Genomic DNA, 27,499 nt, shown 5'->3' with positions numbered 1-27,499 from the left:
AAGGTAAAATCCTCCAAGAGGAACTATCAATCCTGAATATCTATGCTCCAAATACAAAGGCAGCCACATTCATTAAAGAAACGTTAGTAAATCTCAAAGCACACATTGCACCTCATACAATAATAGTGGGAGACTTCAACACACCACTTTCACCAAAGGACAGATCATGGAAACAGAAACTAAACAGGGACACAGTGAAACTAACAGAAGTTATGAATCAAATGGATCTGGCAGATATGTACAGAACATTCTATCCTAAAACAAAAGGATATACCTTCTTCTCAGCACCTCATGGTACCTTCTCCAAAATTGACCACATAATTGGTCACAAAACAGGCCTCAACAGATACAATAATATTGAAATTGTCCCATGCATCCTATCAGATCACCATGGACTAAGGCTGATCTTCAATAACAAAATAAATAATAGAAAGCCAACATTCACGTGGAAACTGAACAACACTCTTCTCAATGATACCTTGGTCAAGGAAGGAATAAAGAAAGAAATTAAGGACTTTTTAGAGTTCAATGAAAATGAAGCCACAACATACCCAAACTTATGGGACGCAATGAAAGCATTTCTAAGAGGAAAACTCATAGCTCTGAGTGCCTCCAAAAGGAAACTAGAGAGAGCACACATTAGCAGCTTGACAACACACCTAAAAGCACTAGAACAAAAGGAAGCAAATTCACCCAAGAGGAGTAGATGGCAGGAAATAATCAAACTCAGGGGCAAAATCAACCAAGTGGAAACAAGAAGAACTATTCAAAGAATCAACCAATCAAGGAGCTGGTTCTTTGAGAAAATCAACAAGATAGATAAACCCTTAGCCAGACTCACTAGAGGGCACAGGGAAAGCATCCTAATTAACAAAATCAGAAATGAAAAAGGAGACATAACAACAGATCCTGAAGACATCCAAAACACCATCAGATCCTTCTACCAAAGGCTATACTCAACAAAACTGAAGAACCTGGATGAAATGGAGAAGTTCCTAGACAGATACCAGGCACCAAAGTTGAATCAAGATCAGGTTAATGATCTAAACAGCCCTATATCCCCCAAAGAAATAGAAGCAGTCATTAATAGTCTCCCAACCAAAAAAAAGCCCAGGACCAGATGGGTTTAGTGCAGAGTTCTATCAGACCTTCAAAGAAGATCTAATCCCAGTTCTTCACAAACTACTCCACAAAATAGAAACAGAAGGTACTCTACCCAACTCATTCTATGAAGCCACAATTACTCTGATACCTAAACCACAAAAAGACCCAACAAAGATAGAAAACTTCAGACCAATATCCCTTATGAATATTGATGCAAAAATCCTCAATAAAGTTCTTGCTAACCGAATCCAAGAACACATCAAAACAATCATCCATCCTGACCAAGTAGGTTTCATCCCAGGGATGCAGGGATGGTTCAATATACGGAAATCCATCAACGTAATCCAGTATATAAACAAACTCAAAGACAAAAACCACATGGTCATCTCGTTAGATGCGGAAAAAGCATTTGACAAGATCCAACACCCATTCATGATAAAAGTCTTGGAAAGATCAGGAATTCAAGGCCCATACCTAAACATGATAAAAGCAATCTACAGCAAACCAGTAGCCAACATCAAAGTAAATGGTGAGAAGCTTGAAGCAATCCCTCTAAAATCAGGGACTAGACAAGGCTGTCCACTTTCTCCGTACCTATTCAACATTGTACTTGAAGTCCTAGCCAGAGCAATTCGACAACAAAAGGAGATCAAAGGGATACAAATTGGAAAAGATGGAGTCAAAATATCACTTTTTGCAGATGATATGATAGTATATATAAGTGACCCTAAAAATTCCACCAGAGAACTCCTAAGCCTGATAAACAGCTTCGGTGAAGTAGCTGGATATAAAATTAACTCAAACAAATCAATGGCCTTTCTCTACACAAAGAATAAACAGGCTGAGAAAGAAATTAGGGAAACAACACCCTTCTCAATAGTCACAAATAATATAAAATATCTTGGCGTGACTCTAACTAAGGAAGTGAAAGATCTGTATAATAAAAACTTCAAGTCTCTGAAGAAAGAAATTATAGAAGATCTCAGAAGATGGAAAGATCTCCCATGCTCATGGATTGGCAGGATCAACATTGTAAAAATGGCTATCTTGCCAAAAGCAATCTACAGATTCAATGCAATCCCCATCAAAATTCCAAATCAATTCTTCAACGAATTAGAAAGTGCAATCTGCAAATTCATCTGGAATAACAAAAAACCTAGGATAGCAAAAACTCTTCTCAAGGATAAAAGAACCTCTGGTGGAATCACCATGCCGGACCTAAAGCTTTACTGCAGAGCAATTGTGATAAAAACTGTGTGGTACTGGTATAGTGACAGACAAATAGACCAATGGAATAGAATTGAAGACGCAGAAATGAACCCACACACCTATGGTCACTTGATCTTCGACAAGGGAGCTAAAAACATCCAGTGGAAGAAAGACAGCATTTTCAACAAATGGTGCTGGCACAACTGGTTGTTAACATGTAGAAGAATGCGAATCGATCCATTCCTATCTCCTTGTACTAAGGTCAAGTCTAAGTGGATCAAGGAACTTCACATAAAACCAGAGACACTGAAACTTATAGAGGAGAAAGTGGGGAAAAGCCTTGAAGATATGGGCACAGGGGAAAAATTCTTGAATAGAACAGTAATGGCTTGTGCTGTAAGATCGAGAATTGACAAGTGGGAGCTCATGAAACTGCAAAGCTTCTGCAAAGCAAAAGACACCATCAATAAGACAAAATAACCACCAACAGATTGGGAAAGGATCTTCACCTATCCTAAATCAGATAAGGGACTAATATCCAATATATATAAAGAACTCAAGAAGGTGGACTCCAGAAAGTCAAATAACCCCATTAAAAAATGGGGCTTAGAACTGAACAAAGAATTCTCACCTGAGGAATACTGAATGGCAGAGAAGCACCTGAAAAAATGTTCAACATCGTTAATCATCAGGGAAATGCAAATCAAAACAACCTTGAGATTCCACCTCACACCAGTCAGAATGGCTAAGATCAAAAATTCAGGTGACAGCAGATGCTGGCGAGGATGTGGAGAAAGAGGAACACTCCTCCATTGTTGGTGGGATTGCAAGCTTGTACAACCACTCTGGAAATCAGTCTGGCGGTTCCTCAGAAAATTGGACATAGTACTACCGGAGGATCCAGCAGTACCTCTCCTGGGCATATATCCAGAAGATGTCCCAACCGGTAAAAAGGACACATGCTCCACTATGTTCATAGCAGCCCTATTTATAATATCTAGAAGCTGGAAAGAACCCAGATGTCCCTCAACAGAGGAATGGATACAGAAATTATGGTACATTTACACAATGGAGTACTACTCAGCTATTAAAAAGAATGAATTTATGAAATTCCTAGCCAAATGGATGGACCTGGAGGGCATCATCTTGAGTGAGGTAACACAATCACAAAACAACTCACACAATATATATTCACTGATAAGTGGATATTAGTCCAAAACTTAGGATACCCAAGATATAAGATACAATTTGCTAAACGCATGAAACTCAAGAAGAATGAAGACCAAAGTGTGGACACTGTGCCCCTTCTTAGAATTGGGAACAAAACACCCATGGATGGAGTTACAGAGACAAAGTTTGGAGCTGTGATGAAAGGATGGACCATCTAGAGACTGCCGTATCCAGGAATCCATCCCATAATCAGCTTCTAAACGCTGACACCATTGCATACACTAGCTAGATTTTGCTGAAAGGACCCAAATATAGCTGTCTCTTGTGAGACGATGCCGGGGCCTAGCAAACACAGGAGTGGATGCTCACAGTCAGCTATTGGATGTATCACAGGGCTCCCAATGGAGAAGCTAGAGAAAGTACCCAAGGAGCTAAAGGGAACTGCAACCCTATAGTTGGAACACCATGATGTACTAACCAGTACCCCGGAGCTCTTGTGTCTAGCTGCATATGTATCGAAAGATGGCCTAGTCGGCCATCAATGAAAAGAGAGGCCCATTGGACTTGCAAACTTTATATGCCCCAATATAGGGGAATGCCAGCGCCAAAAGAATGGGAATGGGTGGGTAGGGAAGTGGGGGGCGCTATGGGGGACTTTTGGGATAGCATTGGAAATGTAATTGAGGAAAATATGTAATAAAAATATTAAAAATTAAAAAAAAAACAAAAAAACAAAAAAATGAATTATACTGCAAATATTTAGTATGCAGAATAACTGATATGCAATCCCCAAAAGGGTTGCAACCCACACGTTGAAAAAAATCTGGAGAGAATGAAGTCTTAATTGAGGGGAAAAAACAGATCTGAATGGCCTGTGGGCATGCCTGTCTTGATTGTTGATTGATATGGGAGGGCATGACTCACAGTGGGTGGAAACATCTCTTAGATAGGTAGTTCTGAGCTATAAGGAGCTATAAAGAGCTAGCTAGGCATGAGCTTGAGAGAGAGAGAGAGAGAGGATGGTTCCTCCATGGTTTCTGTTTCAAGATCCTGCTTGAGTTCTGCCCTGACTTTCCTTGATGGTGGACTTTGATCTGACATGTAAGAAGAAAGAAGAGGAGGAGGAGGTGAAGGAGGTAAAGGAGACAGAGGAGGAGGCAGAGCAAGAGGAGGAGGAAGAGGTGGAGGAGGAAGAGGAGGAGAGGAAGAGAAAAAGTAGGAAGAGGAGAAGAAAAAGGTTTTCTTTCCTAAGTTGCGTTTGCACAGAGCTGTTTTGTTTTGTTTTGTTTTGTTTTGTTTTGTTTTGTTTTGTTTTGTTTTTTATCACAGCAACAGAGATAATTGGGTCAACACTGTATTAGACAGAGAGAAAAGCAAAAACTCCTTGCTACCTCTGAAATCCCCTGAGTAAGCAGATGAGTGACCAGAGCCTGGCAACACAAATGAGTAATAAATCCTCTCAAAAGAATTGAGTGGAAATCAGAAAACAACTTATGCATAGAAAGAATACATTATATGATACTGCGTAGAGCTTAAAAGAGGAGTTTCTGCAGAAGAGAGAGGGGACATTCAAATTTCTGCAGTTCTTTTTCAACAAGGCAAACCTGCACCAAATGAATGAGTAGATGTTTCCCAAACGTAACTGACTGTAAACCACAAACTTTTCATGAGGGAGCATTTCAAAAAGCTGCTGTTCTGTAGAACAGGTTTCAGGGAAACCTGGTTTAGTATGCAGCTTTTAAAAAATAGATGCTGGGGTAATGAAAAACTTGACAACAGTTAAGAGATTTCGGAATGTGCAATGACCAAAAATTAATTAAAACCAAGTGGATAGAATCTGATGTCCTTCTGTCGGCACCCACCCTGATGGGGTCACACAACTTCACAGCTGGATGTACAAATGCTGTCTTCCCACTGCATATGTCAGCATGCCATGTGACAGGAGTGAACGCTGGAGAGCTCAGCTCAGAGAGGGCAACGGGATGTTAAGAACTACAGTGTTCGCACTGTAGCTTTCCACGCCCATTGAACATTCTTTTCTATAGAAAACAAACACTTTAGTGGTTTTTCTCTCATCATTCCTTAGTACATTATATTTAAAATTAATTATCTTTGGTTGGGCAGTCTTAGAATGTCTAGTTTTGATGTTTTTAATGTCTGAGTTTCTGAACTGCATTAAAAAAATCATTAAATGAATGTTGGCTTGGGATTAGTATAGAATTTCCAATGACTTCTGAAACGTCCTTAAATACAGTTTTGCCACTTTGTGCTTATGCATAGTGGGATCTCAGCAGTGTTAATTATAAAATCAATGAAAATCTAAAAGATGCTGAAGATATTCTACGTAACTCAGTATGAACAATTTAGCTAAAAATTTATTTATGTAAACATATCCACCTCATCAATATGCAAATGTGCTTTTGTCTGTAATAAGTGGTAAAATGGTGTGTACAAGTTATTTTTAAATAAACTTTATGATTTATTATGAATAAAAAAATAATCATGTGTGTGCATTGCATGAACACACACCTTTGAATTTACACAAATAAGCAACCCCATTCTCCTCAAAGTAATGGTACTGAAATTGTCTGCATCCGGCAGTGTTTCCTTGGTTCAGAGTCATGCATGCTATGATACCAGAGAGGGGGGTGTTTGTTTGATTTGGTTTTGGGTCCCTGCCTCTGGAACTGTCTAAAGGCCAAATTATAAGAAACACAGAAAAGTAATGTAACTTACTGGATTTTGCAGAGAGACAAATCTGAGTTTTAAGGTCAGCTTGAGATATATGAAACCCTATCTCAAAGATAGATAGATAGATAGATAGATAGATAGATAGATAGATAGATAGATAGAAAGAAAGAAAAGAAAGTGCAGACATTACCAGTTGAACACCCATCATCAAAATAATCTGAAATTTTGGGGACCCCTGGAAGAGTTAGGGGAAGGATTGAAGGAGCTGAAGGAATGGCAAATCCATTGAAAGACTGACAGTGTCAGTTATTCCGGACCCCTGCGAACTCCCAGAGACTAAGTCACCAGTCAAAGAGTCTCAGGGAAGGGGGATGTGTTGGGGGTATTCTCTCAGAGGCAAAGGGGAGGGAGAATGGGGTGAAGAACTCTGAGGGGGGGGCTGGGAAGCAGGCACCATTAGAAATGTAAATAAATAAAATAATTAATCAAAAGCTCTGAAATTTGGGGCTGGCTGGACTGCTCTTCCAGAGAACCTGTGTTTGATTTCCAGAACCCACATGATTCAGAATAGTCTAATTCTAGTCTCAGAGCATCTGATGCCTCCCTCTTATGCTGTTCATGAACACTGCATGTACATGGTGCACAGATTATATATGTATATTTTTCAACCAAAGCATCCATACACATAATTTTTTAGAAATCTGAAATCCAAATGTCCAAATAGGATAACCCTTAACATTTAAACATTTTTACATTAGGGATACGCAACCTAAATTACCTGGATTAGTCATAGCATGAAATGGGTGCTTAGTTATGGCTAGTAATATCACTGTGGAGTTTGATCTTTCAGTTTTACCAGTTTGAGTGATAACTTCTGATCACTTTAAAAATACCAAAACTATTAACAGAATGCAGGATTGCCACCAATTGCCACCTTCAGCTCTGGAGAAAATTCCTAAGAAGTTTATCACTGTGTTGTTATTAGGTAGTATTGTTGGGACAGGCACGTGCTCTCTAAGATAACTGATTTTTTAAAATAATTGTACAAAGTAGTGGATTCTGGTATTTTCATAGTTTGTTTTTGTTGATCTTCCCACATCCAGTAGTCCCTCCTCTGCTTTCATGTAATACAACTATTTTGAATAGGACAGGGTTTATTTGAATGTAACGATTGGAAGGAAAAAGGAATAGTATGGTTGATAATTTCAAAGTTAGTTACAACCTGTGTCCCAACCTTGGTGTGATTGACATTGGGGCTCAATAATTCTCAGTAATTGGAGCTTTCCCTGGTATTTACCTACTGGATGCCAAGAATAACTTCTAAATGTAACAATTGAAAATGTCTCCAGACATTGACAAATGGTCCACTATGCTAGTTAAGTGCACTGGTGTATAGGGAGGCTTTTCAAGATGTGGGAAGAGTACCTACTTTGACATTTAAGTTGCAATACATTGACAAGGTAAATTCAATTTGTTTATCTGTAAACTGGGTTGATGATGCAGGTAGCGAGCATTAAATGAGATAGACAATATGAAGGTATCTGTACAGCCAATAGCAACTGGAAGGCACTTCCCTGAAGTTCAGTCCTGCCTTCATTTCTTCTCCCATTCACACTTAAGTCAAATTGAGAGTTAAACTGGTGGCACACAAAATTACTGCAGTGTCAACATGATAAGTGTCATATGACTTAGTGGCTTAGCATGTAGGAATTATGGTAATTTAAAGTAGACAAGAAAAATATTTGTAGTATAAAAAGAAAAGGGATCCATAGATCTTAAGCTTGCCCAGAAGACATTTAACTTTGGAATAATCTGAGAAATCAAAACCATACTGCTGTTTACAATCCATAATGCCATGCACTGTACTTACATGGTGGGTATTAAAGGGGGCTTCTAAAAATATCATAAGCGGAAATTTTAGCATAGAATTTAGCAGATAGAATATGTTAGATAAATGTTAATTGCATTTCTATTTACCAAAGGAGAATCCCAACCAGCAGTGTTATATTATAATTAGTGGTGAACCTAAAACAATGTTGTTAACATTTTTTTGTCAAAGAAAGTACAGCCCTAAAAGAATAAATAAACCAGTAAAGAACTTTTGAAGAGCAGTTGTCTTCTCTACTTAACACAAGTCTTTCTAATAAGATTTAGTATGTTTTTTTTGTGTTTTATGTTTTTCTTTTGTATATTTTTGAGGAAAATGCCTTCTTGCTTTCTCTTGTGCAGTAAGGTATTTTTTTTTCTTAGCCTTATTAGAGTCAAATGTAGCAGTCTTTGTGTTAACACATCTTTCTTTTTGTGTTTTTTTTTAATTCTATGTGCATTAGTGTTTTGTAAGCATGTATGATTGTGTGAAGATATTAGATCCACTGGAACTAGAGCTACAGATGGTTGTGAGCTGGGAATTAAACCTGGGTCCTCTGGAAGAACAGCCAGTGTTCTTAACTGATGAACCATCCCTCCAAACCCCTCTTTTTATAGTTTTTTAATTGGTCTTAGGTTAGTATATAAAACAATGGGCTTTCTCATAACATTTTATAATGTTGGTTTTTAAAATGTTTTTTTAAATTAGCATACAGAGTAATTGGTTCAATTACAGAATTTTCAAATTTATTATTCTTCAGATTACAACATTGCATTTGCTTACTCTATTATTTTACCTGGTCCTCCCCCCTGCTGGTCTCTTTCTTCTCCTGATACTCCTGCTTTCATGTCACAAATATATATATATATATATATATATATATATATATATATATATATATAAAAAATGTTATATTTACCTTTGATTTAACAAATCTTTCATCTTTGAACTTCAATATACAAAAGATTCCAATGATACAGCATTACTTGTCAGTCACTTCATTGATGCTTCAACTATCAGATTCAGATATTTTTTAAGGGCTAGGACAATATTTACAATACATTTTATAATAAAATAAACCACTAATCATTAACCATTTGTCTTAGTCACCATTCTATTGCTGTAAAGAGACACCATAACTAAGGCAACTAATATAAAAGAAAGTGTTTGCTTATAGTCTCAGGTGTTCCATCCATTGTTGTCATAGCAGAGAATATAGTGACATGCAGGCAGGCACTGGGGCAGTGGCTTATCCTGAAGGGGATACCCTACACAACACATACACACAGAGGTGTGGGGGAAGCAGGCAGACGGATAGACCGACACTGACAGACTGGGCTTAGCATGGGCTTTTGAAACCTCAAAGCTCACCTCCAGTGACACACATCCTTCAACAAAGCTATACCTACTTCAAAAAGCCACACCACTTAATCCTTTCAAATATCCAGTAGATTCAGACTCTTTATGTCTCAGAATGCATTTTAAGAGATTTTATATGCATCCATTTTTTTTGCTATTGCCCTTGAAATACAGCATATGATCAGAAGGAAACAAGAACGTAGTTTTTTAGATTTCTCAGGAAAAATTTCTAAAGGGACACAAGGACCATCAAATCAACCATATATATCTCCCTTCTGAGTCCAAGGGCAGCAGTTTCCATTTTAGGCTAAATACTGTCAGTAGAATAGTTTCAGGACGTACTTTACAGAAGACTCCAGTGATTGGGTGTGTGTGAATAAAATATTTCTAGTATATGACAGCTGTCACTAAAGCAATATGGATAAGAAAATATTATGCCTGTGTTATTGGAACTGTCAAGAAAGATATTTGTGTGGTGGAAAATGTATTTATCTGGGAGTTAGGTTACTTTATTCCATCTCTACTTTGTTGCTGTCTACCTGGGCACCTGTAAGCAAGTCATATGACTTCTCAGGAATTAGAACCTCATTAAGATAAAAATAAAAGGAGAGGGACAGTGAAATGGCTCAGCATGTAAAGGTATTTGCTTTACAAACCTGACCACACGAGTTCAATCCCTGGACCCACATAATGGTAAAAGAAAATTGAGTCCTACAAAGTGACCTCCACATAGATGCTGTGACATATTTATATACATGCATGCACACACAATTAATGAGGAACTATAATAAAACTATAAAAAGGAGAATGGGCCATAAGTTGGACACCAACCAGCCTTTTGGTTGTACTTGGTGCACAATTGCAAGGTCAGCTGGTACTACCCAAGTATTTCAGTAATTGATGTTGACAAGCAGAATGGTGGACTTCAGCTGTAATGATCAGTTAAATTCATCCCGATGAAGGGATAATTTATGACAGAAATAGGTGGCTGATGAGGAAGGTTCTAGAGACCGAGGACTACATACTTAGGAGGGATTCACAGTTTGTTCTGTAGACACTAAGGTGTTACTGAGGATTAAGCAGAGCACCCATATGAGCCAAGTGTTAACTCTGGCACTATCTTTAAACAACTCACCAACCCTTTCTGAATGCATTCGTCCTCTTTAAATCAAAACAACAAAGAGTTGTATCAGACTTTCTTTGAATTTTATCTTTCAAAAAATTCCATGACTTTGTAACATGAAGCAGCACATTTTAGTAAATGATCCTAGATTTCTTGAGCCCTTGCCTTCATAGTGGACCCTCTCTCCTGTCAGCAGTCTCAGTCCCTAATCAGAGAGAGAAACTCAGTTCTGTCACCATTGGGAGAGAGTGCAGCATGCTCCATATGCTTTCAGATACCACATTGTATTCATGAATGTTTTGTTTAAACAACATTTTGTCAAAACATTGGCTAGCTGAAAGGCATATTTATAATTTATTTTACTACTAAATGCTAAACTTTCCTCAAATTATTCATTCTCTTCCTTGATTAGCCTCCATCCTTTTCATTATTTTTGCTGCTTGTTAATTTAGAAGTAATTTCAGATTGATAATCTTAGCAGGGGTTTTCCTTAATAAGAATTTCTAAGGCAAAGACTGTAGCTCAGTTGGTATTTTCCTACTATGAACAATGCCCTGGGGTTGATTCCCCAGTACCATGTAAACCAGGTATGGTAAGCCCAGAAGTTCAGGGTCTTCCTTGGCCATATAGTAAGCTCAAGGGCAGTCTGGAGTACATGAGACCCTCTTGAGAGAGGGGTGAGGGAGAAGTAGAGGTAAAAAAAAGCTTTTCTATATACTATAGAGTATAGTGTACAGTCTCCCAGAAGCAGCCTCTGGGAAAACAAAACAGACAAGCAAAATACAAAAATAGAAACAAAACAGCTGCATACAATTTATTTGGGAGGTGATCATAAGATACTTCAGAAGAATAAGATAGACTGTGTGACAGGGAAAAACAGAAATGTTATAGGTATGGAAGGCATGTGAAGAAGTAGAAAACTAGGGCTCTATTCTAATTAGGACAAATCATATAGTTGTCTTACCTAAAGGAGAGGAAGCTGTCAGCTTACCTACCAAATCCCACCCATCATTGCTTGCAGACTACTGTGCAGTAGCAGTAGCAGTAGCAGTAGCAGTAGCAGTAGCAGTAGCAGTAGCAGTTGTTACTATTAAGGCTCTATCAAGTCTGTGGAGCTGAGTGCTGGTAGGATAAGGACAGGGCTCTGTCTGCTACCCCTACTGTTCTTGGAGCTGATTTTTCATCATCAGTGCCTCCTATTTTTATCAGTGTTTCTTCTTAAAATAAACTTCTTCCTACATTATATTTTTCACAGAATTATGGGAGTCATTTCATTTTAGCTTATTATGGTGGCTTACTCTGCTCTTCAGGAGAAACCAGGAATATTTGAAATGTTTGCATGAGTGAGGATGATTATTGATGTTACATTCTATTGAAGATTTTTTTCTTAAACAATTACTTCATTTGCATAATACTTAGGGTACATGAAATAGCAGGGCATAAAAACGTCATTGTCTAGGATGCCTCTGGATAATGTACATTGTAAATCCTTGTCAGACTAATTGCTATGAATTTTGTTTTCAAGAATAGTCTTAGTATCATTAAGTCATATCAAGAATGTCAAGTATCTTTAAGGCTGTAGCACATGTAAAATGATAGATTAATGTTGGTCAAATATCTCTGATAGTTTTCCTTTGCATGGTGAGAATTTCAGGACATACAAGAACAATAAATACTAGCATTCAATATCTAGGTTAGCTGTTCTGTATATAATAATGGCTAATTTATTAAATGTTAAAATGATAGCTGATATCTTGCACTTCTAAGATAAATTTTAACTTACAGTTATAATATTAAAACTAAAAAATTGCCTATCTGTGCTCTTTTTCATATTTATATATATTTATACATAATTTTTGATAATTTCTATGTAATTTTTCACACCTCCATCTCCCTTTTCCCCTTCCAATTCTTCCCACCTGTCCCCTACTCATGTGAAGATTTTTTTGCTAGGATATAATATTTCTCTATTCAAAAGTGGTTTTAAAAGTGAATTGGCTCACGGCTGTTTTCCCAGATACTAAAAATGCTGAGGCAAGTGGATCTTTTGAACCTAGGAGCTTGAAACCGCCTGAGCAACATAGGAAAAAAACCCATCTCAAAAAAATGTTTTGTTTGACTTTCTGATAAATGAGTACCCAGAAAGCTTTTAGTGGTACATCTCTGGACTATGTACACATACCTGGAGCTTCTCCTGAGAACAACTTAGAAGCGTCAGTATTATGAGCAAACTACCCCTGTCTCCTCACTTATGAACAGATGGAGATTGTTGGCTTTGTCATTGATCCAAATGAAACATCAATGCTAACTATCAAATGACCTTCTAAAATGAGAAAAATTCCTCTTTAAGTAATATTTTTATTTGTTCTTTAGAATTCCATGCATATATTAAATATGATTTGGTCATATCTATCCCCTACTCCTCCCTGAAACATCCCCAGGCTGACCAGAAACACATCTCCTTCCCAAATTTATGTCCTCTTTTTAAAATAGCACACCAAATCCAATTTGTGTTGTCCATATGTGCTTGGGTCATGGGCTACCTCCCAGTGACAACCCTACCCACCTCTTCCCTCAGAGGCCATCATCTGCCAAGAGCCCCCAACCCTCCAACACACATCATGTTGAATTTTTCTTTTTTTATATTACATTTTTTATTAGATATTTTCTTCATCTACATTTCAAATGCTATCCCCAAAGCCCCCTATACCCCCGCCCGCCCTGCTCCCCAACCCACCCACTCCTACTTACTGGCCCTGGCATTTCCCTGTACTGGGGCATATGATCTTCCCAGTACCAATGTCTCGATTTTCTGTAGGTCTTATTCTGGTAACCAGAGCTGCTGTGAGTTCATGTATATAACAGCCAAGTCATGTCCAGAGAACAGCATTTCACAGCGCCATTCCCATCCTATAGCTCTTAAATTCTTCCAACCATGCTCTTTTGAGATGTTCCCTTGGGTAAGAATAGAAACAGCTATCCCATCTATAGCTCAGTATTCAAAATCACTTACTCTCAAACACTTTGGATAGTTACAGTTCTCTCCATTAACCACTACCCTCTGAAATAAGCTCATCTGACCATTATTTGAGACTAATCTATGTATATTAAACATAAATATTTGAAGGCAGTTTGACAATGTGCTATTTAGTAAAACAGCAGAAAACTAAAAATTCAGAGGGAAAGAAAGGGTTGATGATAGATCACATGACTGAATGTAAATCAATTAGTTGTATTATACAGGTATATATATATATATATATATATATATATATATATGAAACTGTCTAAAAGTTGTTAAATTTTATTTATATTTTAATGAGTATTTTAAAATTATTTTAATTTTAACTTTATTTTAGGTCTATGGGTGTTTTTTTTTTCTGTGCACCATATGAATGCCTGATGCATATGTAGGCCAGAATAGTGAGATGAGACCATAAACACTCAAAGCCTGCCCCCAGTGACCTACTTCCTAACAGAAAAGCTCTACCTCCTGTAAGTTCCATAATCTCCCCAAACAATACCACCAACAGGGGACCAGGTACTCAGAGCCGAACTTCCACACATAACATCCCTTGAATTAGGACCCAAAACAGGAGATATAGAAGGAGGGAGGCTTACATAGGTCAGGGTCAATGGTGATGGAAATCTTCAGTCAGGGTTCCCAGGTATTTCCCAAAAGGGTGATTTGATTAGAGACTCAGAAGAGAATTTATCCTTCGTAATTTATAGGACTTACCATAGGGTATGGTAAGTCCTATAAGAAACAACCCGCAAAGTAAGAATTTTTCTTCTCAAATGCAACATCCAAATGTGAATGTATTCTGGTTGGACAGTCCCTTCTTCAGGTTATTACTTGACAACCTAGTCTCTGTCCATCTCAAGGCTCTGTCCTTACATAGACTGTCAGATCTCCTTTAAGTCGAGTGCTAAAAAATGAAGAATGTAGTGAAGGGGAGAGCTGTGTATGTTGTTTCAGCTTTATTGCAATATCTCATACATACCATGCAGTTCACCCATAGAAGTAAGTCAGTGAGTTTTAGCATATTGTCAAACTTGCACAATCACAATGACAGTTAATTTTAGAGCATTTGCATCATTAGTCCTGAATAAATCTATTAGCAGTCACTTCCCTTTCTTGTTTCCTCCAGGCTTCCTCCCTATTCACTATTAATCTATTCTGGCAACCCAATTCCCTCACCTTTTTTCTTATCTCTATCTATGGCTTTGCCTGCCCTGGCCATTCCCTATAAATAGAATGATAAAGTATTCGTTGTTTTGTGTATGGCTTTTGTCATGTGCCATAATATTTTAAACATTCATTTGTGTTGTAGACTGTGTCCACACTTCATTTTTGTTGCTAAGCATTCCATTGATTTCTTAAGCATTCCATAGACCATATTTTATTTATCATTCCACCTGTTGGAGGATATTTTGGTTGTTTCTACTTTCCAATCATTGTATAGAGGCTAGTATGAGCCTAGTGAGGGGATGATGTTTGTTGTTCCTTCCTCCTTGTGTCCCTTCACCCAAATTAAATCCCACCTACTTGCAAGGGAAGTTGGGAAATGAAGTCTGGGTGATTGGGAAGAAAGGGAAATAAACTGCAATGAGCCACTCCTCCTGGTAGATAGGAGGTGGACATGTAAGTGGATCCATTGTGAAGATCTCTGTTAATATGTCACAGGGCAGGATCATGGCAGGAATGTGCTTCAGATCCTGATGTCTTTGTGTAAGTTGGAGAGCCAGTCTGCAAAGTGTCCAGCTCTATTGCACAGTCTTCTGGTCATTTATATAGAGCCATCACATATATTTCTTTGTGATCCCCCTGAAGGCTGAGGAAACTTTGTATGATGGGAGTATGGCAGAAATGCTTCTGCCCTGTGATATAACTTGGACTTATTTGTAGAGTAGGATACACCTATTTTGGTTTGTGTTTCTTTGGCTGTGGGCATCGTTGGCATGAGAACACAGGTTAGTTTGTCTGTAATTGTTCCCTTCTCATCTGTAAATATAAGGCATCTGGCCAGGGGAGGGCACCTGCTTTCCTGTGGCAGGTGTGTATCTGTCAGAGCTCAATCAGGAAACAACTACTCTATGTATTAAATAGAGAAAAGTGAACACAGGAAATTGGTTGCACAGGCAATGAGAGTTGAAGAGGGAGTCAGAAAATCAGGAGGCACCCTAGAAATTAGCAGCTGTAGGAAGTTTCTGTCACCCTTTATCTGGAAAGGTCTAGAATAGAGGTGAAATCCTGGAGGCAGTCTGATGGGAGCTGTTTATGGAAGAGAACCATCGGTGGCTGGAGGTGCCCCAAGCCAGGAAAGGGCAGACAAAGTTGCCTGATCTCTTCCTTCTCCCCATCCTCCAGTTAACCTACCTAAATGCCCTTTCAATGGCTATTACCAGATAGATGGTTATCAGAAGCCTGGAGACTTAGCTCCTTGAATGAAGCAGAGTAGTGAAGACAGAGAGTGTCTGAAAGAAAACAGACCCCAGCACTGGCACAATAAAACACTATCAGGTATACCAATTGTTTTCTGTATGCCCTTAATACAAATTTGGGCATAGCTTATATGCAATAAAATGTAAATTGTAAGTATATAATTTGATGAGTGTAGTCAGCAAACTACACTTATGAGATTACCACTGTCAAGAATCACAATGGTTTAACACTCCAAAGTTATCTTTTTCTTTTTGCCCTTTCTAGTCATTTTCCCCACCATCCAGGGGAAATGGGATTTTGGGTTGTTTTCAGGGGGTTGATGGCAGGGGTCTACGGTAGAGTCTGACTTGGTATATGCTCATTCAGTGATTTTTTTTTTCCTGTGGTTCTAAGACTTGGGTTTTAGAGTTTTCATTTCTCTCCTTCCTTTCCCTTATTCCTTCTCTTCCCGCTTTCCTTTTCTTTTCTCCCACCATGCACAATATTCATAGAAGCAATGTATTTTTTAATAGTTGATTTCAAGTTCTTGTTTGGAGTTTGTGTGTGTGTAAAAGGTTCTTATACTGTAGCTCAGGCTAGCCTGAACTTCATACAGTTCCTCTTGCCTCAGGCTCCCAAATGCTTGGATAATTGCATGTGGGTAACACACCCTTCCCAAGTTTTTGTTACTTTCAATAAAGACATCATTGGTCAATCCAGTTGGTTATGTTATATCTCAATTATTGGATTGCATTTTTCTGCTTCTCTGCACATCTCAATATTTTACTATACTCCAGACATACCTAAAAGACCTAAGTCTGAAGTGTGGTTTTATTTTGTTTGTTACTGTGAATATTAGAGACCTTGTCTAGGCCTGGTGATTAGCATTTATGGCTTTTTTATGGTTTTAGAGAATAGCTAGGTTGAAAGTGAATTGCATTTTTAATTTGATTCACTTCAGTTGTGATTAGCCCAACCCCCAACCTCCTGTCCCCTGCTGCTGTTTCTATCTTGTCAATATTTGTACAGGAAGGGCCAGGCACTGCCATTCCTGATATCTTTGGGTTCACTTCTTGCAGGGCCTGGAATCCAAGTGTTGTGACTAACACATACAGCAGCTTTTGGTTTCTGCATATCTCTTTCATTTGTGGCTTTCTAGACTAAATTCAGAAGGTGGGGATGAAGCAAGAAAATTTTTAGGATAAGTGATTTTGTTTTGCTTAAGAATGATTCTAGATTGCATTTTATTCTATCACCTACTATTTTTTTCTTAAAAAAAAAAAGAAAGAAAAGCTGCGTTGCTCCTTGTCTTTACTATCAAAGAAGGTTCTTTCCTTTAGTCACCTGCATAGCCCAGGCAAACAAATGTGGAAATTGTGATAGTTCTAGAATTGACCTCATCCTGACTTCCCACAACAGAAATGATTCTGTACATGCTTGTGCACCTTAAAAATCTTCTATTATATTTACAGCAGTTGCAAGACAGTGTTCTAGAATGGAGAGTGGCCTCATTAGAGAAGACTTGAGGCATTAGAACGTTATTGGGAGGAAAGTCAGAAAGTAATCAGGAGCCATGCCATGTATTTACCAGCCCTGGGAACAATGAGAAGGCTTGCAGAGCTAGAGCAAAATGGGTGATAGGGAGTGTTCGATATGAAGGGATGAGATTGGAGAAATAACCAGCTACAAGATCTTGGAAGTATTGAAGACCATCTTTAGAAGATGATACTTCTAAGAGTGTCTGAAGAGTTTGTTGTTGTTGTTGCTGCTGCTGCTGCTGCTGTCTTGTTATTAGACACAAAGTCTTACTGTGGCCCAGGCCTCAGATTTACAGTACTCCTGCTTTAGCCTCCAGAGGTCTGGGATTACAGGCATACACCACCATACCCAGCTTGACCCAGGAGAGGTTAGATTAGAACCATTTGTTACCTGACATTAAATTGTTGCAGGATCAGTTGACTTCTGTGTTAAGAATAGACTGTGGAGAAGTAAGGAAGATGGTAGGAAATGACAGCAGCTTGGGCTATGGTGGTAAGTGTGGAAGTTATGAAGAGTGGGCTAACTTTGGATATGGCTTGAAATAAAAACCAGTGGCATGTACTTGATGGGTTGGGGGACAGCACATGAATGAAAAAGTAGTCACAGTTATCAAGTGCACACACAGGTCAAATGCACACATTAGTCAAATGTATGGGTAGATCAAATAATCAGCCTGAGGATTGATTGTTCAATAGACTTAGCAGTAGTGCTGACATACTGGATCACAATGTGCAAGATAAAAGGCATGGGGATCCAAATATCATCTCTGGAGATTCACATGTAATTGATCCAGGGCACATCCTGGATCCCTAGACTTTTAAAGACCCCTAGATATGTCTAATACAGTTAAGACCCTATCGTCGTTACTTTCTCTTCCTTGTAAACTGGTCATAGTATCAGAAACGGATTGACTGACTAAACCGAGAAGTTGTTGTCTTTAAGGCTTGTTGCTGGATCCTTGGGATCTGAAAATGATGAGCAGAACTGAAAGCTGATTAGTAGCCACTAAAGGGATTAGCTCTTGAGCACCTGGCTTAAAGTGTCATTTAAGCTGAAAATCTCTTGGCTTTTAATTTTTTCAGGTGCTTGATTTTTGTTTTGTTTTGTGTCTATTCAAAAAGACATTTTGTTTTAATAAGGGTAAGTGAAAGTTAATAGTAATAATTTAAAAACTGAAGAGGAAATCTTAGTATGAGTCCAGAAAAAATCTAACTCGAATTATCATCAATAATTAAACATTTAGATGAGTTAAGTACATTCTTTGCAAAATCCTGAACATTGCATGACTCAAAAGTTGGCTAGTATCAGGTATAGAACTGTTTTCCTTATTCTTACTATAGATGTTGTCTTAGTCAGGGTTTCTATTCCTGCACAAACATCATGACCAAGAAGCAAGTTGGGGAGGAAAGGGTTTATTTGGCTTACACTTCCATGCTGCCGTTCATCACCAAGGAAGTCAGGACTGGAACTCAAGCAGGTCAGGAAGCAGAAGCTGATGCAGAGGCCATGGAGGGATGTTCCTTACTGGCTTGTTTCCCCTGGCTTGCTCAGCCTGCTCTCTTATAGAACCCAAGAACTACGAGCCCAGGGATGGCACCACCCACAAGGGGCCCTCCTGCCTTGATCACTCATTGAGAAAATGCCCCACAGCTGGATCTCATGGAGGCACTTCCCCAACTGATGCTCCTTTCTCTGTGATAACTCCAGCCTGGGTCAAGTTGACACTGAAAACCGGCCAGTACAGCTGTTATAAGTTATCTAGATGCTTTAGTAAATTTGAGTTGGTTTAGTATTTGTTATCTCTAACAATTAAAGAATGCCCTGATAGGCCATACAAAAAGCAATCTGTTTTGCAGGCTGGCTAAATTAGATACTGTATGACAGAGAGGAAACCAAATACATTAAAACAAGACCAAAGTAGAGGATAAAAAAAAAGTGGAAAACAGGCTTAATTATTACAGGCTTCGAGAATGATACCAAGTGTCTAGATTGTCCCTTCTCAACCTGGGTTGAATTCCAACATGGGAATTAAACCCTAATGCCCTATGGAATCCACTGTATCACAGGATAAATTTATCTCATGCATGTGCAATGGAGCTAGTCATGTTGCGTCTTTAGGAAAATTTAGAAAATAGTCATTCAAATGATGCAGTAATGTTCTGTAGGACTTATTTGTATAGAGGTTTCCCTTGTCGAGAAACACTAGGTACTATTATGTCTTCTTGGATGATGAAGTGTGTTTTAATGGTATAATTCTTTAGGAAAGAAAACATTAAAACCTGCTATAAAAGTACCAAGAAATTAAGGATAATTTGTATTGGTTTACTAAAATAAAGCTTGGTGTAGTAGTTGGCACATGTAATCTCAGAATTTGGGAGGCTGAGTCAGAAGCATTACCATGAAGTTGAGGCCAGACTGGGGCTGCATGGTGAATTTCATTCCAGTTAGGGCAAAAATATTTAAAAGATCCACTATTATTATCAGTTATTAACAAGGCATAAAAAATACCACTTTACAGGAGTTTTCTAAAATGTTGAATGTGTATCCTTCCAGGCATCTGTCTATATGCATGAATATATATGTTAGTAGTATTTATTTCAAAGAACAAGATCATGCTTTCCATTGGCATTTTCTTTTTTTTTAAAGACTTATTTATTATTATATCTAAGCTGTCTTCAGACAGCACCAGAAGAGGGCATAAGATCTCATTACGGATGATTGTGAGCCACCATGTGATTGCTGGGATTTGAACTCAGGACCTCTGGAAGAGCAGTCAGTGCTCTTAACCATCTCTCCAGCCCCCCATTAGCATTTTCCATAAAACATTATGTATACTATTCTATATTACTATTTATATTATTATTCTAAGAGCTGCATAATGAATGGTATTACATAGCTTGGGTTTTATACAATATATCTATATGTTCATTTATTCTGTTAACAGACATTTGCAACCATCCCCAATTGTTCACTATTAAAAGCAATTTTAATAAATAAATAATAATTAATAATAGTTAAATAATAATTAATAATAGTTAAATAAATAATAATTAAAATAAAATGTCTCTTTCAACATTTTTTTCTTTTTTTTGATTTTTAATATTTTTATTACATATTTTCCTCAATTACATTTCCAATGCTATCCCAAAAGTCCCCCATAGCGCCCCCCACTTCCCTACCCACCCATTCCCATTCTTTTGGCCCTGGCATTCCCCTATATTGGGGCATATAAAGTTTGCAAGTCCAATGGGCCTCTCTTTCCATTGATGGCCGACTAGGCCATCTTTCGATACATATGCAGCTAGAGACAAGAGCTCCGGGGTTCTGGTTAGTACATCATGTTGTTCCAACAATAGGGTTGCAGATCCTTTTAGCTCCTTGGGTACTTTCTCTAGCTTCTCCATTGGGAGCCCTGTGATCCATCCAATAGCTGACTGTGAACATCCACTCCTGTGTTTGCTAGGCCCCGGCATCGTCTCACCTCTTTCAACATTTGTTGGGGAAATTATACATTATAAATTCTAGAAGTAGAATTGTTAAGCTTGCCTTTTACATTTTTATGTAAAATGTTTAAAGTATTAAAAAGTGGAGAAAACTGTAGCTATAGACAAAAATCTTCATAGCCCCAGACCAATGGGAAACAGAGAAATCTAAGAAGAGCCTGGCATGGCGGCACATATCTGTACTGTACCAGCACCAGAGAGGCAAAGGCAGAAGAATTGCTGCAAGTTTGAGTGAACAGCTTGTTCAGGGGACAGCCAGGGCTACAAAGTGAGATCATGTCCAAAAAGGATGGCAAGAATAGAAATAAAATACTATTTATTATTAGAATTATCTTGTGTGGTTATGGGGCTGAGGCTACAGACCAAAAAAGAAAGAAAAAAGAAATCTTAAAATATTTTTCCTTTGAGCAGAACAAATATATATACATAAGCATGTTAAATTACATGACTGTGATCTCATAACATATCTTTCAGGAGAAACAGCACAGGTGACCGTGAAAAGGCTCTTCAGGTTATGCTCCAAGTTCTGCAAAGCTGTGACCACCCAGCTCCTGACATGTTTTGCCTGTGTGGGAGGATATACAAGGACATCTTCCTGGATTCAGGATGTGAAGAGGATGCAAGCAGAGACAGTGCCATTGAGTGGTAAATAGTACATACACAGTGCTCCATAGAACAGAACCGTGTAGGCAGAGTAGCCAGGTCTTTCCCTAGTGTGTGTATGTCTGCTGACTGACTGAAAACAATTGCAATATATGTATGTGATCAAGGAATGTTCAGATTCCTGGATCTGAGAGAAAACCATGAGAAATAGCGGTTCCTGCTGTTTATGCTTACCCCGTCCATCTCCTCCTTCCTGAGACGGGAATGAGGCTTCACATACTCAGAACCCGCTGCCCTTTCCAGAATTCTCTCTACCACCATTGGGCTTCATTTTCTAAGTCAGCTGCTCATGTATGCCTGTCTTTAGTCAATTTATTTATTTGCTTATTTATTCTTTAATTAATTTATTGAAGGCTTGCTTTGGGCTACTCACTTTTAGATGGCCTGAACAGACACAGTAGCTATGAATCCTTGTCTTTGGGGACCTGGCCTTACTGGTAAGAAACGTCATCAAGCAAATCAAATCTATAGAATATCAACTGGTGGTAAAGGCTTGGGGTGGGTAATCAGGGAAAGAGAGTAAAAGGAAGTCTAGGAGAAGAGTCTTATATTTTTAATTTATTTTGTTTTATTTTGGTGTTTCTAGGGATCAAACCCAGGGCTTGTGCATGCTAGGCAAGTGCTCTCTCATTGAGCTATATTTCTAGCCCATAGTTTGTGGTTTTCAATAGGATAGTGAAGGCAGGTGGAGATAGGAAGGCAGTGAAGGAATAGGCTTCACAGATAGATAAATATGAAGAAAGTGTTCCTCATAACGGGAAGAGCAAAGGCAAAGATGTTGGGGGAGGAACCGCATTGGACACATTCAGTAATGGTGAGGAATAAGCAAAAATAAGATGAATAAGATGAATGAGTCTTAAAGATTAGGGAAGGGACATCATTGGATAATTTTGATCAAGGACTGATGATATCTGTTATGCTTTTTTTTTTTTTTTTTGGTTTTTTGAGACAGGGTTTCTCTGATATGCATTTTTAACAGGAGCATTCTCACTTTTAGGCAATGGTTTTATTTTAGGGAGTGTCCCTTCTGTGGCTAACTACATAACATCCCTGAATGTTAGTAGCTTCATATTGTAGCCATTTGTGGGTTGTAATTCTGTGTGGTTTTAAGGCAGTTCCTTTTCTAGGACTCACTCCTAAAGTTGGTGTCAACTTGAGGGTTTGGCAGGGCTAGAAAATCTAATATGACCCCATTCATATCTGACAGCTGATATTGAAAGTAAAGGTGGGACCTACAAGGCCTGTTGGAGCTTATATTCAGGAAGTCACTTAAATTCACTTCTGCCACATTTGGTTAACATAAGTCAGGTGGCTTACCAGAATCAAAAAGGCAGAGAAATATGCTATGTATACAATTTCTATGTACACAAACTTTGCTGGGATTCCCACTCCCATAGCTACTTAGGGCCCTTAGAGAGCTCCATCTCAACTACACTCTTAGACTGTGATCCCATATCATCCTCTCTTTGCTCCTACCTGTTCTACTTAAAAGTGATGTCGATATTGAGATCATTGCAAATCTCTTGCCTCAGCCGCAAGTTCTGGAAATAGAGGCATGAATCTTTACCTGCTTAGCTTTGATATAACTTTTCATTGTGACAGAAACATGGGAAAATCCAGTAAGATATGAAATTGTAGGTCTTCGAACATTGAAAGGGTTAGAGAAAGGTTGAAGTTTCGTTGAGTATCAGTGACTTCTTGGTGTCCTCTGCTCTGTGTGGTGGTACTTGTGTTATCCTTGAAAGTCCCTAAGACCATATTTTAACCAACTAAATAACTTTTCCCTTTACTAGGTAGTGAGTCACTAAATTCTCTTGTCATATAAATGAAAAGAAAATCACTCCTAGTGTGTAAATCCTTGGTATAAACGGTTTGTGTTACCACTCCATTGAATTTAAATTGCCTTACCTTTTCGTAGAAGTCATACTTGCTAATAAATAAACATTTTATGTCTAGTAAAGAATATAGCAAAAAGTTAACATGAAACTGTATAAATGGCACTCCTTGCTTTTAACTCATTCCCTATCCTAATGTGGTAGATTCCCTACCCATTGCTCCCCCTGTACATTTGCATTGATAGCCATTTAGGGTCTGGGATTCAGGCATTATCGTCATACATGAAGAAGTGATTCAAACAAATGACAAGTAGAGAAATAACTCATGATTGATGCCGTTTCTATAAAATAAAAATATTCAATATAAACTGGGAGTTTAACTTAAAATGAGATTTAAATATCAAACTATAGCCATTTGGGAAGATTATAATGGATTTTAAGTTTCTGAATACTTTCATATCATTCCCCTTTTATTTAGTCAATATATGCTTTTATGATCAAAATGTAAGGATGAAATTTTAAAACTTCTTGGTGTAAGTTACTGTGTTGCTCTTATATTGTCAAAACATTAATGCTGTGTGTACCTGTCAGAATTATGGGAGGAACTATAAAATATTAGAGTAATAATCATTTTTATGAGAATATAGTTTGTATTATTATCTACACATTTCACTTTAAAGTAAGATGTTGTAATAAGAATGTGGTGGTTCTATAATTATAGGTATCGCAAAGGGTTTGAACTCCAGTCATCCCTTTATTCAGGAATTAACCTTGCAGTTTTGCTGATAGTTTCTGGACAACAGTTTGAAACTTCGATGGAACTAAGGAAAATAGGTAAAGCTGTTTATTATTGCAGGCATTTATGTTTTAGTTATACAAATTGAACATTTTTTAGAAATCTGTTCAATTTGCTGGGTATGGTGACATGCATCTTTAATCCTAGCACCCAGAAGTCAGAAGCGGAGGCAGGTGAATCTTCCTAAATGAGACTGGTCTGTTTTACATAGTGCCTTCCAGATAGCCAGGCCTACATAGCAAGACTTGAGATTGTGTGTGTGTGTGTGTGTGTGTGTGTGTGTGTGTGTGTTTCAAATAACTAATGATGCTTTTCAGGTACTTTCCAATGGCATACCTGAGACAGCAGCCAAATAAAATGCCTGCCCGCTTGTCCTTTTCCTAAAGTCTTATATAATTGGTCAAAACTGGACAGTTCTTTCATAATATCAAAATTCAAATTCTTAAGGTGTCCGGCTGAACAGTTTATTGGGAAGAAAAGGGAGCCTGGAGAAAATGAACAATTACTGGGATGTAGGTCAGTTCTTCACCGTCAGCATGCTGGCAAGTGATATTGGGAAAGCTGTCCAGGCAGCAGAGAGGTTGTTCAAACTTAAACCCCCGGTCTGGTAAGTCCCATCTGTGCCTAGTAATCTCATGTCTCCAATCTTATCCTGTTCTGAAATATCTCATTCAAGGAGAAAATGTGAAAAGCAAAAGAGCATCAACTGCCTGACTTCTTCATTAAAGCAGTTAAGATAGACATAACAGCTCTGAGAGTTTGTTGCTTTTATGTGCAGGGTAGAAGAGACAGATCTATGCTCACCTGGAATGTATATCCTTGTATGCTCTGTCCCTGAGACTAGATAGAACATCAGTCCTCTTGACTCTTTTTAGTTTTTGTCTTCAAGAGCAAAATGCTGTTTGATATTAGTATTTATATGTGTTTGTGATAAAGCTTCTATAGTAAAGCTGAAAAACACCACCAAGAAAACAATGTTCCTGAGCAGGAGGCCTGCAGTGGTCTGCTGGCCATGGTGGGATTTGTGGTGATATAAGGTATTCTGTTGGCATCCTCCTAAGTTGCTATACTGCCTGGCTACTCCACAGTGTATCCCTATTCCTGGAGAACCACACTTGGAGAACTATTGTTCTCTAGTTTTAATTTTAAAATGTATACCTGGTGTGCTACTCATAGAAAGAGCATGGGCAATATCAGACTTCCCCATAAATACATGAAGCTTCATTAGAATTGTGGCTACCTCATTGATTACTATAGTCTCATAAAAATGCTCAGTAGACAATTATATAATGAGTTAATGATAAAGAGATGTTATCCTAGGTATTGACAGTGCTTATCTTCAAGAGATGACTTTATAAAAGTTTTAATTTTGTGTTCTCTCTTATCGATGTTATCTGAGTTTTCTAAAATACAGATCTATTTCTGGATGAATATTCCTTATCTGAACTACTTGGAACTCTAAAGCTTTTGAGATTTGGGAGTTTGGATTTTTAAAAAATATTTGTATAGACTTCACTATGCAAATAGAGCTTCAAAACCCAAAACTTAAATTTTGTGTGTATGTTAATTATACAAAATGCTGACTTTCCTTGTTAAATTCTGCATGAGTGATCTGCATGATGATTGCTGCTATCCCCATTACCTTCTGCTATCTCTCTTCCTTCCCTCTGGTCTCCTTCCTATTCCAAAATAATACCACTTTTACTTTTAAGTCTTCTATAAAATGAAGAATACATTTCCCCATATTTTTCTTCCATGGCCTGGATTATTTTGCTTAACCTGATGATCTTTAGTTCCATCCATTTTCCTTCAAATGATATAGTTGCGTTCTTCATAGTCAGATAACACTCAGTTGTTTATATATACCATGTTTTCCCTGTTGATGGACACCTAGGCTGATTGCATGATTCTACTACAGCTCTGTAGACTCAACACTCAAAAAGTGTGGGGGGTCTTGAATATTTCAGACTTTGATTCTCTGATTAGGACTCAGACTTGAATAGTTTTTAAATAGCCATGTTTACCTGCTACTTCTTATTTTCCAATTTAACACACCAGCTGAATTCTGAGGGTAGAAATTTCTTCCTCCCATTTTTTTAATCTTTATTCTCTCCAGTCTGAGAAAACTAACATTTGGTTTTCAGTCCATATCAACATTTTGGAAGTTCTTAAACCGAATGAGTGGTCTCTAGCCCTCCAAGAATGGCTGCTGTGTATAGTATCCTAATCTTAAAGTACGCTGCTATGTCTAGACCAAATAGAGTTGACTTCAGAGAAAGGAAACCCCCGGGTTGGATCTAGTGCTCTTTTATTAATACCTGGGTTGACTGACTAACAGTGTTGTGCTTACTTACCATCAAGAATGCCCAGTACGTAAAAGCTAGTGTGGTGTTTGGGACTGAAACAGAGCTCAGAAATGTTATTACACCCATTGTTATGACTTGTTACATTGAATTAATACAGATGAAGTTAGTGATGGCAGAAGATACTTGGAACATGTGTCTAGAGGAGATTATGTATATACTTTCAATTTTCATCTCCCAGTGGAATAACATGTACAGATGGGAATAATTATTCCATCACCAATATGTGACATCAGGGATAAAGTGCTGACAGCCAGGAAAGTTCAATAAGCCTTGGTGTGCAGCCTTTTTATTAGGATTAATTATGTAGGCACAAAATGTCATGTGGCTGCTCTTAATATTGCAGTCTTCAGCTTTTCCAGAGGTCAAACTGATATGATCCATGGACCAAGGCTTCCAACATGAGTCATATTGTTAGTGAAGACTGTCTAGCATGGCCCTTGGAAAACACAGTCTTAGCAGACAGGATATTCCAGAGCTTAGAACAATGTTAGCATCTAGACAAGAGCCAGATTGTGTCAAGTATGGGTGATTAAGGCCTCATAAGTACCCAAACAAGTCAGGTAGAGTTGAAACTGGTCTACTTTTCTAAATAATGCTATACTTTATCCTCAAAGAACCAAATAATACAAGGATGCTTCATATGAACCATCCCTATTTAGTGCCAGAAAGAGAGTGACCACTACTGCCTGACAACTTTATTTTCAAGTATTCAGTTTGCTCCAAGTGTGGACAGAATCAAAGCTTCCTGACATGAAAGTGTATCTTATGATTTTTGTAAGTAAAAAGCAACAGGTTTTAGATAAGCAGTTGCTGGAATTGAGGGAGAGGATAGGGATAGGAAAGAAATAG

The 27,499-nt window shown here is 38.0% G+C and overlaps 1 protein-coding gene across 1 annotated transcript in view; it reads left to right on the top strand.

The window, feature by feature from the left end:
• The window catches only part of Map3k15 (mitogen-activated protein kinase kinase kinase 15), a 148,983-nt gene that overhangs the window by 77,637 nt on the left and 43,847 nt on the right, over positions 1-27,499 (top strand). Inside the window, exons 7-9 of the mRNA XM_021152935.3 lie at positions 21,465-21,635; positions 24,210-24,322; positions 24,732-24,891. Coding sequence (XP_021008594.1) covers positions 21,465-21,635; positions 24,210-24,322; positions 24,732-24,891 — 444 coding nt within the window. The remainder of the gene's footprint in view (positions 1-21,464; positions 21,636-24,209; positions 24,323-24,731; positions 24,892-27,499) is intronic.

Source organism: Mus caroli, unplaced genomic scaffold, assembly GCF_978045245.1.
Source record: "Mus caroli unplaced genomic scaffold, Mus_caroli_1 scaffold_5, whole genome shotgun sequence".
In the NCBI taxonomy this organism is placed as follows: domain Eukaryota; kingdom Metazoa; phylum Chordata; class Mammalia; order Rodentia; family Muridae; genus Mus; species Mus caroli.
Note: the sequence above shows the minus strand (reverse complement) of the source record. Positions and strands in the feature narration are given on the sequence as shown.